Here is a 19,087-nt window from a genome sequence, read left to right on the forward strand (position 1 = left end):
ACATTAAGAGAATAGGCGTAGATTGATGGTACGCTTGTAGATAACCCTAAAAGAGACATATCTTTTAATCTAAACTCGCCTAACATCTAACGACATTTTAATCAGCGAGTCCCAGTTATCATCTGGCACGCTGTGGTATGGGCCATGGGTGTTTCGATAACCCATAACACCCTTAACTCCTAAAGGGTGTTTAGTTAGAGCATTACCCCTTAAAGGCTATATTGGGAAAGGGAAACACCCTTACACCCTAATTTTCGCAAATTTTAGTTAGGCAAAAGGGTGTTTTGCTTGCTTGAAACCCCCTTAAGGGTGCAAAGTGGTTTACAGTGCATCATGCCACGGACGCATGCACCGACAAGTGGAGCAAGCTCGCACGCTGAGACGTTAGGCGCGTTTCTATTTCGCTACTGACGCTAGTGCCCCTTGAGCTGAACGCGCGGTTATTATTATTTTCTCTTCTGGTTTTGCGCTTTAAGCTAACTCAGCGAAGGAAGACAGAGGGTGGTCTCCTGCCAGGAGCAGCCACAGCTCCTAGCACTGCACGCGCAAACATTTTCTACGCAAACCGAACGAAGTATGAACCTGTACACACGTTTTACTGTACACAGACGAACACACACTAAACATGTTTCACGTGAAGTTTCGGAATGTGAATGGGGACAGCAGAAAAGGGGCCATGACTATGGCGGCGAGGCTGAACAAGACCACAGTCCACGGCGACTTGCCAGACATGAAAGGCTCGCCATCCGAAGAGGCGTGCTTGTTTCGGCTCTCCTTGCGGTGCCCGAAAGGCGACGAGCCGTTGTTTTCCGTGCTGCGAATGTACTGCGTGCAAACTTCCCCGTACTTCGAGGTGAAATTGCGCAGGCTGACTTCGTACGGGGCTTGCATTGTGGTCACATTGAAGCAGGATGTCTCAGCACTCGCTTCGTCAACGCAGCTTCCGTACTTGTGGTACGTTCTGAAATGAATTGAAATTATATGAAATGGGTATTCAAAGTTTTGAAGTACTCGTTTCTGTTTGAGTATAACGGATAACAGAACTTTGGAGACAGGTGACGAAAAGACTGTTCCGTATCATTCTGTTATACAAGATCCGCAGTTGTTGCACAAAGGCATCAATTGTTAAGCAAACGCATTAGGTAGCCTTACTTCAGCTCAATCACCTTCAGCCATAAACAATAGGGACGCCTCGGCTTTTGGCAAGTTCCACTAACTTTATATTACTTAAGCAATACAATTTAGGCAATCTAAGTACAGTAAAACATATTTTTATAAGATAAGTATTACAATTTATTTTGCCGTAATGTAAGAAAAAGCACAATACTAAGCTTCGACAATGAATGGCAACGTGCATGAAATGAGACCATTTGAAATGCGTCAGCACGTTAAGCTTGAAGTTTACTGTTAAAGCTGCGCTGCAGTATCATATTTTGCTCCTTCCACGAACACAGCACGCCATTAACAAGCTGCTCATATGAAGGGACCACAAGACATCAAATTCTAAATGCCATTACATGTATCGAATGAAGTAAACAAGCCTTATGTCTATCTCTCTGTTCACCTGGTAAAATGCCAAGAAACGGTAGGGAAGCCAGAAAGACACCACGTGTAAAAGACAGACAAAGTTAATGTGGCAGGATAATTGGCCGGTAAAGAGCAAGGAACACTTGGCGCCCGGATGGCTTCAGGAGAGTGGGGGCGTTCTTAATAATGCACTGCACTTGACAACTGCTTAAGCTGTCAGCGGAAACTCACGCGTCACACAATCGAATAACTTATTTCTTGGTACAGACAAGGAATTATAAAGCTATATTACACGTAATGAGTGTGTTCGTTATGGCTAGAAAGACGACACTACGAGGCTATTCCTAAACAACTAATCTTTTTTTTTACAAATTATTTGACAGATGAAGGCCGCGTTTGCTTTTTCCAGTGAAAGCTCAATTGTAATGACATGTAGCGTCGCCGGAACTACAAAAGTGAACCCTACTGCTATGACACAAAAGATGAAGCGGCTCTCGCGCTATCACTACTCGAGAACCTTCAACGCTGGAGTATAACCGGTCTTTGCGTTAAACAAACATACGTTTGTAAGCACAGGCGTAAAGCAGGAATTCGAATAAAGCAGCAAAAACATATGGCTGCAAAGATCAACGAGGTAGGCGTCTACTTGTAAATATTCAATGACTCATACACTTGCGAAAGCACCGTGCATCAAAGCTTGACTCTACGCGAAGAGATTGTTTTGTTGTTTTTTTACCTGCAGAACTTTGGCGTGGCTATCGACTTTCCGGTAACTTCCCTCAAAAAGGTTTCGTAGCATTTCTGCAGGAAGTTTGCAAACTCTCCTTGGCTGCACTGACGGTACTGAGCTGCGTGCGAAAACATCACGTAGAGGATGAGCATATTTCCTCGTCCGAGCCTTCGCAAAATTAAGACACACCGAGGCAAGTATTCGCTTACATCTAAGCATGTTGCAGTCACGTTTGTGCGCTTCTACTTTGGTCATGAACAGCTCTCGTGCGACGTAGACCACGTCAACTTTTCTGCTGCAGGCATGACCCTTGAACACCTCCGTCAGGCACGGCTCGGCCAGTGTGGTGACGTTGCTTTTCAGTGTGACACTGCAGTAGTAGCGAGAGTTTCGACGATGTAATGAAAACACGCGAACCGTGAATCGGGTCGTTGCCTAGTGGTTAACGTCTTAATATGCGGCTTTTGCAGTGAGACCTTGCTTACTTAGAAATACATTGGCAGTCACTAAAAAAAAAAATCCTGAGCTGAATGCTGCTGTAGAACGATCCGACGTGTTTGCTCTTCTCTCGAACAGTCCAAGGCACGGTAGTAAAGAATCCTAAACCAACATTTAAGCGCATCACTCCCCGAACTTTAACGGCGTTTAGACACTCCTGAGGCCCTACCACGCATGGGAATCGGCGAGCGAAGGAATTCCCCAGTGCGCGTATAAGAAACAGCGTAGCCCCTATCACGAGTATTTAATCTTGCCTACATGGGCGTAGTGTTTCTAAATTTGCGAAGGATGAAAAACGGCGTCGAATTTCGATAGACCGGTCCCGACGTAAAAGAAGGGTGAAGCTTGAAGGTACGCGTTCGTTCACTACATCGGCCATCTGGGTAGGATATAAAATATCGTGCTTATTTGAGCGTTAAAGCGTCGAAAGATACATTAAAAGCCTCTGCCACCGAACGTTTACTGTTGAACTAGCTTTATGCAAAGGGTTAAGCATCACATTGATGATAAGCACATTTTCTTGTCTAAACTTCTGCGATGTGAAAACTTCAGGCCGGCGTGCTTTTACATCGAAGCATGTTGTAGTCACGGTTCATAAACAACATCCGTAAGTCTGTTGAAATATTATTCACAGCACTATTTGCTCACCTGCAGTTTGAGAAAACTGGGCTTGAATGAAAGCAACGTAGCAAGTCGTCCACAATTTGGTTTCTGTTGCACTCGTTCGGAGCGCCTGCGTCGGCCAAACACGAACTTTAGCTGGTTTTTATTTTCTTTGGCAGAAACGGTTATATTAGGAAAAATTCCGGCAGATTATGATTAAAAAGCGAATGCTTACGGTGGTCTAATGCAATATAAAGCAACCCGTCTAAAATGTACGACAGATCATAGAGCACTCACATTTCAGCTCATAGCTGCTAGCCAACGCTTCCGACGAGTTGCGAACTTCGATTGCGTGTGGGCTGTCAACGTTCTTGCCGAGTATAATGGCAGCCTCGGTGCACAAAGAAAACAGCTGCAGGGACCTGCAATACAATTGCGCCCAGTTTAGCCTAACTCATTCAAGCAGAACTTCTCTGCAGTGAGGCTGAATTGTCACTAACTGTAAAACCTCAACGATAACCCATGTTGCCTTAACGGCGACAGGTTTCATAGTTAATTATCCAATAACAAGAAAAAAAAAACTAAATATCAGCTTACGAGTGCGAACCTGACGACGCAAGACAGTAATTATGCCCGAAAATTTAGGAGTAGTAGGGAAGCATAAGTTTGTTTTTGGCTGGTAGGAAACCAGTTTTAGCAGCTAAAGTGTGCTGCATATTCACAGAGTGGCATAGATGAAAGCATGAACTTGCAGGCAATAAAATTTTCCTATTCATAATAACTGCTACGACATAAACAAAACGGCTTCATTCATGTTTAATAATTAAAAAAAAAAGTGAACATACCGGCAGAAATGTAATATCGTGGCGCACAGAATATTCAAATGTATTGCTGGAGAAATAGTAAGCCGTAAAAGAAACGCCAATCTGCGAAACTTACTTTTTGTTGAACCAAGTTCAATTCAGCTCTGTTAATTGACATTATTTACCGCACTCTCTTTCTCTCCTCTATCACAAATTCAACTACAACTTCGAACTATTTTCAAAACTTGTTGCCCTGCCTTTTGACCGCACTTCTATCAGTAAACAGAGAAAAATATTTCGGAACACCAGAGCTCTTATGCAACCGACCTTGAAAAAGGAAGCGCAAGTAAGCGGCAGTCATTTGCAAGGAATAGAGGAGAGGCGTCTACGGCTCGAAGGTAGGGGCGATGGTGCTAGTGCGTTAGCAAGTCTTCGCGCAGACTAGCGACACGTACAAAAAAAAAAAAAAACAAAGATAACATCCGTTAAATGCCACGAGCTTTAGTGGAGATCGAAGCGCCTGTTTCTACAGAAAGGAACTTTCGCAAGTAGGCGGATGTTTTCTTAGGCCCCCAATTGCACACTTACCGGCATGCATCAAGTACTTTCGTTTCACGAATCTGAGCCGACTTGAGCAAGCGATCAGACTTTTTCAACATGAGTTGACACTTCTCGTACTCGGTCAAGAGGAATTTGTGCCCGAGGGAGCTCACAGTATCTGTACAAAAAGAAAAAAAAATATTCAAGCATCTTGAATGTTGTTTAGCTCGTCGGTGGAATATATGTAAGCGAAATGTATCAAAAATAAGCACCGGTGCGTAGAATATAACAGTGCTAAACGACTTGTTTACCGACAGCATGTTGCAGCAAACACCGATTGCAGGGCGCAATGTTCGGAACGTTAACGTATTTGAGAACGGAGATACTATTAGGACCAACGTCGTTCGCGAACCGGCCGTGACACTCGGGAGGCCTGCTATGGAATGCGAACAAAAATTCGTCGCCGCTCGCAAAGGGGCGTAGAAGAAACGTTCTAAGCATGCAATGCGTCCAACACTTGGTATTCATACAGAATTGCGAGGATTGATGCGCGTTCATGCGAATACCGCACAGAGACACCTGAAAGGTTTACAAGGAAGAATTTTATTTAAAAAATGATACCCAAGATTTGCACGGCGTTATGGATATAGTGAGGATTCGTTTGGTTCTGGTTACAGATAAGCATAAATAACATTGTGCTTCAGACACCAGCACTGTCATCCACAGTCCAAAACCAAGGAGGTAGAAAAGGGGTGCTCAAAGTCTCGTGCGATAGCATTCCTTCTTACGAATTATTGTTTCATAGACAAAGTTCAAGCATGATTAACTTTTATGCTATGTACCTGTCGTACGTTATTTTTATTGCGATAGCAATTATATGGACAGTCTCAATGGGTTTTTGCCTGCGCCGTTGCAGTTGCCGGCGCTATCATGTCCTTCCGGTATGAAGTCCAAATTGAAAAGATCCCCCGCTCATTGTATGTTCTACCGCGGGTAAAAGCGCGCGAGCGGGGGCGACGAACTCGGCCGAAGCAGAGATCAAACGTGCCGGCCCATTTCCTCCGCTCGGAGGGTGCATGCGATAACATCACCCCGCTCGGGACGCCTGCCGTCGAAGCAGACAGGAACGCCCCGCCCGTCTTTAACGACCATGAAAAGACGCGAGGTAGGGGGTGGGGGGTTGTCGCGCGAGCAGCCACTTTGAACTTTGAATCTAAGGGTGCGGTCGCGATCGCTGGCGCGCGCACTATCTCGACAGCCATCACAGCGGGCGGCTCGTATACCCTCCTACGTGCTGCGCTCTCAACGCGATGTGACTATGCGGCGAGCATCTCGCCCTGGAGCGGCCGTATTGTCTTACACCAGCGTTTTGTAGTTACGCGAGGTCGGACACAAAACAGTTAGCTGCCAGCCTGACTTCGTGTAACACTGCATTTTGTTGCTACCGCATTCACTGCTTCGCCCTTGCGGTGAAACTGTGACTTTTTTCGTTGTGTGTATGGATAACCCCATACGTCCTTGTTCCTCAGCTTCTGTTATCGGCAGGGGTAGGAGGGCAGCTGGAGTGACGACTACGTAAAAGTAGCTTACGGTCAAAGCCACAGGCTGCGCGGTAGTCGAGCAGAATTTCCCGTGCGTGATTCGCAATGTTTGATACTTTCTCCGGGTCCGCATTACAGGCCAGCTTCACGTTGGTTTTATCCACGCAGTTCAAAAAGTTGGCCATGGAGAGAGAGCTGCAAGAAGACATGAGAAACGTCAGATACGGTACTATCACTGATGACCGGCGCCTACTTACCTGCAAGAAAGTGGCTTCCTAGAAGTCGTGTTCTGGAAGATAGATCCTTCGCACTTCTGCAGATCTCGCAGCACTAGATTTTTCTCGCACGAGCCTGAAAGAATGGAAACCACACACAAAGTGCAGTTAGGGCACGCTTCGTTATTTCAACTTGAAAGTTCACTTGCGTACCTATCGCCTCACAAAAACACCGAGCTTCTAATACTACTCTCTGGAAAGAACGGGAAGTTGCTTCCGACATCGTTAAGATATTCACAGAATTCGCTACTTACCAACTGGAGCCGCATGTTCGAAGCAGGTCCAATTGTAAGCGTTGAAGAGATAATTCCTGTAGTACTGCACCTCTGCAAGTTTAAACAGCGCAGTATTTCTGTCACAGGTTGTCTTTTGCATAGCATGCCTGAAGCACTTCTGGTATTCCCTGGTGCCTCTGCGGGTACAAAAAGAGCAGGTCTATAATAACAATTCTCGCGCCTAGGAAAGTGAGCAAACGTTAGCCTTTAACCATGGTTATTCAAGTGTGAAGAATGCAAATGTGTAGTGCTAGACTGGTATATTACGTATACTAGCCGAAATCCGTCTCTACCAGCGTCCAATTATGCCATTAGTTTACTGCAGGACGAAGACTTCTCCTAGTGATCTCTAATTACGGACGTCTTGGATCACCAGACTCTCTTCTATGCTTATTCCCCAATCTCATAACGTAACCGTGTCCTCCCCCACATTCGATCTGCCATTTTCTTCCCATGAGATATTTCTCTTAATATAACATACGTCGCGATAATACCATCGTTTATATACTCAACATAGCTTGACCTATACGTAACTACGTTTCTTCTCCTAGAATTTCAACTATAATTTCAGCAACAGACATTTGCCGTCTCCATGCCACCATTTTTCAGCCTCTTAATCACCACGCTTATCATTTTGAGCGCTATCGCTCGTTACGCGGTTCTTAGTTTTGTTTTAAACAACTTTAGCCTTGAAATTTTGACCCTATGAGTTAGTAATGGTATGACGCACTGATTGCATAATTTCTTTTAACTGCTGCGGTACGCCGCCTGAAGAAGAAAAGTGAACATTTAGACGTATTGTGTCTGCTTACGGTCACATGTAACTCACAAACATGCACATAACTTTCATGTTATATCTATGTTGCGTAGTGTGTACGTAAAAGTGGGGGAAAAATCAAGTTTTCACAATTCCATGGCTGCCTGCAGATAGCTTTCGAGCACGACGACACAACAGCGACTCCGTCAAAGAATCTGGGCTAAAAGTTCAATAATTTATATACAAAAGAACACAGCAGGTCAGTATAAAGATCCTGCTAACATGCGCTTTCCTTACCCGCAAGCAGTGATGGGGTTCTGCACCCAGCCTCGCTGTACGAAAGGCAAGACCTTAACTTTTATAATTGGTGAGCATTCTGATAACTGACTGTACAATGTACCAATCTGGCAATCTGAAAATTGAAGATCATGTATTAGTTAATGCCGTAGCTGCGGTACGTTCACTTGAACGCAGTACCTAGGTTCACTTGGCAGCTCCGGACGTACGGTCTGAGAAGTTTGTCCGAGAAGTAGAGCACTTCGGGTGATGTCAGTATGTTTTGGTAATACTCGCAGTCTGACTCAAATATCGAATTTCTCAAGCACCACTGGTAGTTTTGGACGTCCCTTATGACGAAGAATGCATTTGAAGCAATGTTACGCACGGCTTATTGTCCGCGATACCAATGAATGTAATGACCCGCCTACCTGCAGTCCGTGCCGCCGAGTATGTCAACGTCGACGTAGTCATTAACATTCGATTTCATAAACGTTGCTTCACACTTGGACAGGATAGAGAAGCAATATTTCGGGGTTGCACATGTAATCTGTAAAAAAGGAACTCATGATCACTCTGTCTTAAATAAATTGGAGCAGTTTATATATATATACAGCCACAAAATAGAAAGCATACCACCATTTCCATTGCAAACCCACTCATACTTTTTCTTGAGCACTGACACATAGTAGCGGGATTCTTCCGAAAATGGGATCTTCAGGCCGTTCGAACAGTCTTGCGTAGGAATTTTTGCGATACAGTTCTGGTACTTCCTCATCGCCCTGTAAAAGAATGTGCAGAGAAAAGGTATTACCGTTCTTGCAGATCACCGGGACGCTTCATTTTCTCGTTAGTGTGACATACTTGCATGCATCGTTGAGCAATGGTGAATCGCTTGGTTCATCAGTGTACGGTATCACTTCTGTGGAAATAATTTGACTGCACTCAATGTACCGCATTCTCAAAGACTCCTCGTCGCATCGGGAAAGCTGTCTGGCGATTTCTACGTTGCCATCTGAAAAATAAAATAAAATAAAAGAAGCGTTGAAACAAACTAATCCATGAACTCGAGCTTCAGGCACCTTTGTAATCGCAGTAACGCGCGTATTGGTTGGGAATGTCGACTGTGAAGTGGTGAACGGCCTTGCTTTCCATTAGGCTCGTCTCTTTGCTGCACATTTCAGGGATTGTTCCAGACAGACACGTCTTGTAGGTCGTTAAAGCTCTGAAAAGAAAACAGAGTTGGAATGGTGTTTGACACACCTACATAGACGGTTTGATTGAGGAAGCATACCTGCAGCCCGCCATTTTTTCACTGACGCTGTTGTTAGCTGGACTGGTGGGAACGCCTGCTTGTTCGAGTTGAGATGCGCAAAGCGCCATCTTCTGAAGCATGCCGTGGACATCGCAACGTCCCCCTTAAAGAAACGGACATTACCACTTTAGCGCTCGTGCCACTTATAAAATGTTGACTATCGTCGTCTGAAATCATACAGACGATCTTGCTTTATGCTATTATTTGGTTCGTTATTTGAATTTATAGCAAAGAAAGGTCAACCACTACAATGTGCGCGACGTAACGAAAGCAGAAATTAACCAAGAAACATTACAGCTAGGCACTAGGCAGTCCACGAATGAACGCAATTCATTTCGAAAAGTGGGGTGTCCAACCCGCCACGATGGTCTAGTGGTTATGGTGCTCGACTGCTGACCCGAAGGTCGCGGGATCGAATCCTGGCCGCGGCGGCTGCATTTTCGATGGAGGCGAAAAATTCTCGAGGCCCGTGTACTAAGATTTAGGCGGACTTTAAAGAGCCCTCCACTCCGGCGTCCCTCAAATATATCGTGTTTTTTTATGTTAAACACCAGCAATTATATTAAAAGTTAGTTAATTCGGTTTTTATGGTGCAAAAGCAGCTAAGGCTATGCTGCGCCAGTCAGAAGGTGTTTAAGTAGTGGAACATTGAAATGATGCAGTTTAAAGCTTATTTAGAAGCCACATTCTTTTAATGAGTTTAGCACAGAAGACAAGGGTACGAGTGTATCATCTCCAAGAAACGAGTAGGGTGGATTGACGTGTGATATTTGTATAGCTGGTCGAAATACTTTCGTCTCTGCGTATCATTGAGGGGACATGTGATCAGTATGTGTATTACTGTTAATGGTTCTTGACATTTTTCACATGTTGGTTGTTCGTCGTTTGTGAGCAAGAAGTTGTGGGTCAAGTGTGTGTGCCCAATACGGAAGTCGAGATAGTATAACTTCAACAAACCGTTCTTGGTGACGACAGGTCTTCCATTCTCCAAGTATGGGCTTTACTACATGGAGCTTATTGTTCGTACACGAGTTCCACTGCTGCTGCCATTTAGTCAACATTGCTTGGCGAATTTTTCTCTTGCTGTCTTTCAGGGAAATTTTTATTTTTGTGAGTGCCTTCTTTGCTGCTAAAGAAGCGTATTTATCTGTTCTTTTTTGTTGCTAGGTATCCCTACTTGGCTTGGGACCCAGCAGAAACGAAGAGAAACGGCCTGGCTACTCCATACGACCATTTTTAAAATGTCGCCAACTAAGGGTTCCCATTCAGATTTCATATGTAGAGCTTTTAGTGCAGTGTCCGCCACATAGGTGCGGAATTAATAGCAGTCCGAAAAGCATTCTTGGTAGCCCATTTAATAGAATTATATCGTCGCATTCTGTGTGAAATGCCCTGGCGTACGTGGCAGCAGAATTAGGCATTCGTCTATCGATGGTTGAGCAGATGTGACTTAGACACGGCCGCTGGGTCTATAGGCCGGAGCTGGTCGCGCACAATCTGCGTTGACAGGTAGATTGAACGTGTCGAAGTGCACCGATGAGCGAACTGTATCCCGCTAGAAGTTTTGATTAAAGATAAAGATTACGCTCGTCGCGCACGGAATACGAATGCTGTCCCATTTTCAATATCACCATCGTAAAAAAAGAGCCTGACCTTCGTTCACTGTGCGTGCATAGTAGAACAAGAAGAAAGCCACTGAAGTGTGGCGCTAATCTGTTTCCTCGTGTTAGGATATTCTAATTAGCTATGTATGCCTCGTACACAGTGAATTCACATACAAATCAAAGATATCAAGTTGCGCTCCTGCCATGTCGTCAGTGCCGAAACCGGCCACACAATAATATGTCGAGGGACAGGCTTGGGCCTTGCTGGCCGCTGGCATAAGGCTTTGGAACCCACTACGTGACAATGCTGTTTTATTTAATAATAGACATTTACGAAAGTGGATGACATTAAACAGTACTGCAGGACAGGTGCAACAGGAGGTAACACTACATTATAAACGCACGCGAAAAGTTCATTTTACTGATTTCGCTTTCATACAAGGCGCACCAAGTACCCACATGGCATCATCGAATGAAAGTTCCGAGAGCAAACACTCATTTGAACATGTGGATCTAAACGTTGCATTTTGCTTTTTCGTTTTTCCATATTTCTATGCAATACAGCATGCACTTTTGAACACAAGGTCATCTACAGAATAAAGGCAAGGTCCTTGATACGCCGCTGCTTTCCCAACTCGTAAGTCTGTCTTTTTGTTTCGAATTGTCTTAAGTTTAATAGGCGTGCGAAAACCTCAACCTGCTGCACCGCTTTCTTCCACGGAAAACCAGGCAACCACACGGTATAACCGCAAAAAAAAAGTTTGAGACCAGACATGAATATCACCATGCGGGTCAACATCCTCCATCCCTTCTTTATATTATATTTGTCGCACTTACTTTAAATGCGCTCACCTAACGACGAAACAGCACGCTTGTGCGTTAATTTGCCTCTGATATAACACGGGCTTGAACACTGCATCTTCTCATGAAATGCACGCACTGCGAGGCAGCCAACTTACTAGGGGATGTCCAGCTGCATGTCCAGGATAACAGCCCGGTTACTTTGTCTCTAAAGTACAGCATCTCATTTGAGTATATGGGCTTGTCTTGTTTGCAAACGCTGTATAGCTTCTTGCTCACGCATACTTGGTAATGGTGCACCCCCCTGTAAAGTAACGAGTAAGTAGTGGTTCAAGTACACACTGTGCTCGGACAGCCGCATATGTTGTCTTACCTATTAAAGAATGCTGATATATTAATCATTAAATGACCCTTTCCCACGTGAAAATTCTGGCATTAAATTACTGAGCCAGAGGGTAGAAGAGATTCAGAGTTTCATTTACGTCTACAACTGGAAGATGAATTTTCACAAGTAACACAAAATGGTCACGGTTCCTGCTTTTGGAGGCAGCCAATTCTACACTACGTCCCCAGACACTCTAGCGAATCACATCTGTTACGGTGTCCGATACTGCCCTCATAACGTACCTTCTTGAATGCACAATTATACGTAGTTTAACGAATGAAACACAAGCACTTGCTCACACTAACGGCACAGAAGCTCAAATAATTAGCGAACAGCCTCGGCAAACTCGGTCATGACCTTAAGTCTGATTGAAACCCCGCGTATCCAAGTGGGTGGGAAATCGAGTGCAGCCGCCCGTGTGTCTCATTTTGTAGACTAAATGAGTTCAACGGGAAACCCTTGTGCGGTGCCTTATTCAGTGCCACTTATTGGGAACTTCTGGTACTCACAATTATTTTTTCAGCGCAAGTTAGAAAGACACATACACCGGAGAAGACGGGAACACAGGACGAGTGCTAGTCGGGACGAGGACTAGCGCTTGTCCTGTCTCCCTGTCTTCTCTTGTATATGTGTAATTCCAATTTGCGCTGCAAAAATTATTGCCAATTCTAGCGACCAACTAACCCACATTACCGATTTGACTTCTGGTACATTAGCGCTTGTTGCAGTACAACACTCGTGTTTTGAGAAACTGTAAGCGTTTCCGTTTCCTTGTGACGCCGGGACACTATGGGGATTCGCACTCGTGGACGGTGAGCCACGATGGGGTGCAGTTCTTCTTCTTCTTCTTCTTCTTCTTCTTCTTCTTCTTCTTCTTCTTCTTATTATTATTATTATTATTATTATTATTATATTATTATTATTATTATTATTATTATTATTATTATATTCCCCGGGAACGTACGGGTAATTCACACAGTTCCAAACCATGGTGTCGCCCGACACCGCACCGCAGCTGCAGAACAAGAGTAACTGAAAACAGAATGCGTCTTGACATTTTGTAATCAATAGATGAGCATGATAATAGCATTTCTCATACTTGGATGCAGAATTCAGGTATATGCACTTCAAGTGATTGCCTGAAAAATAGCAGGCACGCGTAAGAAAGACAAAAAAAAAAGAAAAAAAGCGACAGATTATCGCGATATACTTCCACCAAACTTGCCTTCTCTAAACGAAAACAGAAGACATAATATGCCGACGCGTATGCAGCAGCTCGACTGTAAGGATGCAAAGCTACGAAAAAAAAAGAAAGGAAAAAAAAAAATTCGGCAGATCCCACGTACCGTGGGAGTCGATGTTATGCGAAGCATGCGGCGGCTGGGTGACTGTGGCGTAACTTTTTTTTACTGAGCGACACGTTACAAAATGACGCTAAAGATTTGTATAAATTTTATAAGCACACATACATATGTTGAAGAACCGCATATGTGTTATATAACCAGTTGTTTACGGTTGGGTAACGCTGCCAATGGCAAGGTGGGTATTACCAACACCAGACGCGGTAAGCTGCTATGTAGTGCTTATACGTGTCCCGAGAACGCATGCACGTTTCACGAACCCGTATGCATGTGTGCAAGACGTTCTTGACAGTTCTTCAACAAGGGCATCATCACCGTGATCAGTGAGCACCAGCAGCTTGTCATGACTTATTATAGGATCCAATCGTGATCGTGGTGACGAGGGGTCCATATGTAGTGAGGTATGCGGTATAGTAGATCTGTTGGAATTCGTGGATGCCTCGGTCATTTCGTCGACAAATTGTCTGACGACAGAGCCGGCGTCATGTCAGAATCTGAAGCCACCCTTTGCGTTGGTGAGGTATAGGGCGTCGAGGCTGGTAGGCCTGGATAGTGCTACGTAGACCAACATCAGTGGTCGTTGTTTGTCGTATTCGTAGACTACCTGGGCGTATGTGGTGTACGTAGCCTAGTCTACAAAGCGGCTGTCAATCAATCTGGTATCATCCTCGGTCAGCATGAGGCCCTCGCCCAGCCTCGTGAGAAATGAAGAGGACACTACGTCGTTCTGGTGGACGAAGTGCACTTTACGGTGCGGTGATGTTGGATATTATATGTAACTTTCGTTAATGTATTCCTCCGGGGTCGAGCAATGATTAAATATAGCTTGCTGAATCATAGGAATACAAACGTAATGTTTATTAGACTGCTATAAAAGCGGAGCCAACACTGGAACTACAGACGTTAATCTGATATGAAGCCTGTATCGTAAGAGTACACACTGTAGGAGTATCATGTAGTGTTTATTGCTTTCTTGTAAAATTAGATAGCCAGTACCACAACCACAATTGACGTTGCACCATTTTACGCCTGCGTAGGCTGTTTTTCAAAACCAATTTATAGACTTGGCGTGGCTCAGTGGTAGAATACCTGATTGCCACGCAGAGTGCTTGGGTTCGATTCCTGCTGGGATCGTAATTTTCATTCTTTCCATTCGTTGAGCCAACGCTGCCGATGTTGGTTTTCCTTAATGCTCTAGCATTTAAGTTACCAATGTCTGTTCTCGCCGTTCCTGGGTAGATATAAACTGTCAATCACCTGTGGCGCATACCCGTACACCGCGGCCCGTGGTAAACGGGTATGTGCCACACGTGTCTAGTGGAAAGGGTTTGACGAAGTACGCGACAGGATTTTAACGTTATTCATGTCATGACCCGGCAGTCGTATTCGTCAAATCCTCTTACCCTCCCATGCAAATTTTGGTCTACACCAAGTTAAGGAGGCGATCATGAGAGCACCCAGACGTAGGCGGCTAGATAGATAGATAGATAGATAGATACGTAGATAGAAACGCTCAAAGTGCCAGAGGTTCGCTAAGAAATGCTTCGCATTTAAAAACTACCGGTTGGTTCTTAGAGACTGATAGGCAGGTGTTCGAAGCCTTCATGTGCTCCAGCCGGTTTTACTTTCAAAGGTTGCAGGCTGCTTAAGAAGGGCGACTAGTACACGAAGGTTAACAATCAATCTGGATGCCAAGAGTAATTTAAAATTGGCGGAATACGAGGCCACAGGAAAGAAGACCAACCTTTCTTTCATTGAAGTATATGTCAGAACCTGAGCCTCAGTAACTCGGTGTATGTTGAGGACTTAAAATATGCTCTACGTGTACTACTTTATCATTCATATTGAGATATACGAATTATAGCTAGTGATTTCATAGGGGACATGCACTTGGAACAGAAACTAAGAAACTATCAGCTTTCTGACAAAAGAGTAGCCAAACTGCCGGTAAGCATATACTGTTCCACTTTTTCTGAAGACGCATTTTTAAGCACTGAAGCTCAAAGTGTACTAGAACACCAATGCATTTCGCCGTCAGCTATGGGAATGCATACAGGTGCATAGGTCAAAACTTTTGTCACCTTCAGGATTCACCGGCTACAATACGTACGTACTCTGTAACATACCCCGTAAAGTAATGAGTTTAAAAAGCTAATTGGCGACACATTAATTGGCGAATTTTTGTTTTGTTTTTCTTGCAGTAATGCCCGCCACTGAGAGTAATTCAGATGAAGGAGTGCACTTCTGCTAGATGTCACGGACGATTTCTACAAAATCCGTTAACGATAACACCCCGAGATATGTCACTCAAACAACGCTACGAGCATCACATATATTAGCAAGGTTTCAAGAAAATAATATAGAAGATGTGACATTATTCACAGCCCGCAAGGCCACGTGCTGCCGCTAATCTTGGGTGAGTATCCTGCTTTATGTTAACCCGAACGAAGAGGCGACGCTTTAAGGAAGGCTGCTGCATATGAAGAACGAAGAGCAGTCAACTGGCAGGCAAAAAAAAAAAATATTGAAAAAATCTTGCGGTGAATTCGAGGAGTGACTCCGCCGCCATTTCAAGCAGGGACGCACAGATAACAGAGTGAGTGCTGCTTACCGACAAGCTATGTCCATACCGCTTGCATTGTCGTAGTCTAAGATGTTCGGAAGTACTTCCGTTGCCAGAATAGAGAAGCATGGTTTCAGGTAGGACTTGAATTTTGGAGCACTGCATGTTTCTGGAACAAAACAAAACCAAATGGCTTTCGTAAATGCTACGCTACCACAATACACATTCAGTACTGCGCATTACACAGAGTGTGGGCGTGGCGGAAGCCGCTATAAAAAAAAGAAGAAAAAAACCAGAGAAGCGCCTACCTGAAGCACACGCGGTCACAAAGGATAACATGAGTTGTTCACACAAATTCAAGCGCTCAATTGTGCAAACCGAAACAAGAAAAAAAAAACCACCATGGTGGAAGGCACTGCCAAGGTACAATTATTCGTATTCTGGGACATCATTTGGATCGGCTTGCGTGTCTTTAGGTACACACGCGTTAGCCGAAATTGCTGTCCCATTTCAGTAATAACGAGCGATTAAGCGTTATTTAAATGACTCTAAAAACACTACCGCAACAGCAATGAAGACGAAGCGCGGTAGCACAGTGCGGACGCGAGCGTATAAGCTTAAGAAAACTTTAGTTCTTGCTATATAGTCTGACCCATGGTTTGACCGACTGCCCTTACTTGCGTCTTGCTCGCATGTCCAGTTGAACTTGTCCTCGATGGCAAGTACTAATTTGTCAACGTCTCCTTCAGTGTCGAATTCGTCGTCGCTCTTGCAGTGAAACATGGTTTTGACGTTCGATACACACCACTTATACTCGTGAAGGCCCCTGCAGCGTTTTGGAGTAGACAAAGATAGCCGACCTTAGTAGCCCGAGGCGCAAGTCAATGGCACATTGCATGCAAAGCGCACTTACCTGCACGCCAATCGGCTTTCATAGGCGTTGCCTCTGTCTGTCGTGTGCGGTTGAACTTGCTTGAGAATAATTTCTTCGCATTTGTACAGGGACTGCAACATTTCTTCTTTGTTGCACTCTGCAAAAGATGAAAACTACGTCAGCTCTAGCTACTGTGTGCATTGTATTTCAAGACGATAGAACGATAAGCGCAGGTAACAGCAGTATGACCTGGCACAACGCCGCTGCAGAATCCGTCAAAAGCGTTGTACAAAACGTCCGTGTAATGTTCCAGTTCCTTGGACTGCAAAAGGTGATGATTCAGTCTACAGGGTAGGTCCAGTTTCTTGAGGATGCACTCTCGATACGCCGTCACCTTCCTGCGAGGTGAGCGATAAAAGAAGAGCGCGGAAGTTACGAAGCGTGCCGCGGAACGCTGTACTTAAAGATCACACATACGCGCATGGTTCAACTCTGTCGTTTCTCATGAAGGAATTCGAAAGCTCTTCTAGGCTGCGCACACATTCTCGAATGCTTGTTGTTACCGCAGGACTGCTGCAATGAAACCCTGAAACAAAGTACACAGTTACGCGCAGTTCCGACGCTGACGAGATGCTTAAGAAAACAAACCATTGCAGGTCCACTGAAAGCTCGAAGAAAGCTTCCTTGTCAGGAATGCCATGATTCCTACGTGGCTTGCCGTGTTGTCGATATCGATGTTTTGACAGCTAGAGTCAACTATGTACTTCACGCAGCCTTGGTACCGCTTGTATCCCCTGAGGTTTAAAAAAAAATTAAAAAAAAGTTGTAAGGCAAGATGGAAGACTTCGTTTAATTGTTCTACGTATACTTGGGAGAGGAACTTACTCGCATGCCATTTTCTGTTTATTCACGTTTGATATGCCGCCAACGTGTTCAATCACTTCATTCTTGAGGACGGCAAGACAGGTTGGTATAGACTTCAGCAGGAATGACTCGTCGCATAGCGCATCTAGAAGGGCAGCACCAGTGAGAGTGGGCTACACGAGAATAGTAATTCCAATCTACTCTTCGACGCTGTACTCCATTCAGCGAATTCATTACGCTGATCTAACCGGCACACGACCCCATGAAACAACGTCGTTATCACACCAGAAACATACAAAGGCTCGCCATACTGACTATTGGGCAATTGTGAGCTAATTATGACCATTGCAATGTTCTGCTTCGCCTTTCTTATTCAGCAATGCTCGGAACATGGTCATATAAGTCACGTGATATTGATAGAACTAAGCACTTTTCGAGTCGTATAGTATTCGACAGCCTTGTTGTACGTTGTTTGATTCATAATTGATGTGTTTTGTTGCCCTAGCTCTGACAAATGAGCATGCAACTAGACGCGCCCACAGTGCGTTACGACTGTCTGTAAGTTCGGACGAAAAGCTATCCATCACTTTCGAAACAATGATTGAATTACCTGAAGCCAGATTACACGTCCAGTTGTACTCTTTGTAAAGGTCTCTAGAATATTCCGAAATAATGGCATTCTCTCCCGTCCTAGAACAGAGCTCAAGCTGAGCAGCACGTGTACACTGTTCGTAAGACATCACGGCCCTGTAATGGAAAACACAGAGAAATGGTTAACAAGTGAGCAGGTGTAATATTTATGAAAACAACCTGTCAAATAGTAGTATCACAACTGCTATACACTAATAAAAGCAAAAAAATTACACCATCTCCCACTAAAGGGAACCATGTGGGGATGCGAAGCAGCGCATGGGTCGACTTAAAGCTCCCTTCATCACGGGCACCTTGCCCGATATTAACGCGTCCTTTTAAGTGGAGCACACCATGAATTCACTTAGTTGATGTTGCTGTTACTCGTCCCGAATTCTTGTTGGAGCACGCCACGCGGGGTTCATCGCGCGTCGGCAGAATCTCGTTCCCCGACGCCATCACGTGATTGCTGAGAGAGTGCAAGGGGGAGAGGCCACAGCGTCTTACCCAGCGTCTTATTACACAGGCCCGAACGCGCTAGCGCGTGCCAGCGCGTTCTGTCTAGGATACAACGCGTTGGTTCATCGCGCGTCTACAGAATCTCGTTCCCCGACGCCATCACATGATTGCTGAGAGAGTGTAAGGGGGAGAGGCCACAGCGTCTTACCCAGCCCCTTACACAGGCCCGAACGCGCTAGCGCGTGCCAGCACACATGGTTTTGTCTGCGTTATGCCAAGCTAGGACAACATACGGCAGCCCGGGCCCCTAAAGTGCTCTGCACGTATCATCATCAAGGCGGTCGAACAACAAGAGGAAGAAGACTTCTCCTTGGCGCAAGCGCGCGCTCAGATGACTTTGCTAGGT

The 19,087-nt window shown here is 44.8% G+C and overlaps 1 protein-coding gene across 1 annotated transcript in view; it reads right to left on the minus strand.

The window, feature by feature from the left end:
- Positions 1-337: 337 nt before the first annotated feature.
- The window catches only part of LOC119377965 (uncharacterized), a 34,503-nt gene continuing 15,753 nt past the window's right edge, over positions 338-19,087 (minus strand). The window contains 26 exon segments of the mRNA XM_037647246.2: positions 338-961; positions 2,264-2,375; positions 2,467-2,627; positions 3,404-3,488; positions 3,656-3,780; positions 4,750-4,879; positions 6,292-6,437; positions 6,500-6,593; positions 6,772-6,929; positions 7,847-7,961; positions 8,027-8,175; positions 8,257-8,339; positions 8,341-8,375; positions 8,462-8,607; positions 8,690-8,840; positions 8,908-9,050; positions 9,120-9,243; positions 11,704-11,849; positions 15,903-16,023; positions 16,532-16,680; positions 16,768-16,885; positions 16,978-17,126; positions 17,206-17,314; positions 17,377-17,522; positions 17,614-17,737; positions 18,203-18,339. Of these exon segments, the coding sequence (XP_037503174.2) occupies positions 631-961; positions 2,264-2,375; positions 2,467-2,627; positions 3,404-3,488; positions 3,656-3,780; positions 4,750-4,879; positions 6,292-6,437; positions 6,500-6,593; positions 6,772-6,929; positions 7,847-7,961; positions 8,027-8,175; positions 8,257-8,339; positions 8,341-8,375; positions 8,462-8,607; positions 8,690-8,840; positions 8,908-9,050; positions 9,120-9,243; positions 11,704-11,849; positions 15,903-16,023; positions 16,532-16,680; positions 16,768-16,885; positions 16,978-17,126; positions 17,206-17,314; positions 17,377-17,522; positions 17,614-17,737; positions 18,203-18,339 (3,487 nt within the window). The 3' untranslated portion in view covers positions 338-630.

This window comes from Rhipicephalus sanguineus, chromosome 1, assembly GCF_013339695.2.
Source record: "Rhipicephalus sanguineus isolate Rsan-2018 chromosome 1, BIME_Rsan_1.4, whole genome shotgun sequence".
NCBI classification, from domain to species: Eukaryota; Metazoa; Arthropoda; class Arachnida; order Ixodida; family Ixodidae; genus Rhipicephalus; species Rhipicephalus sanguineus.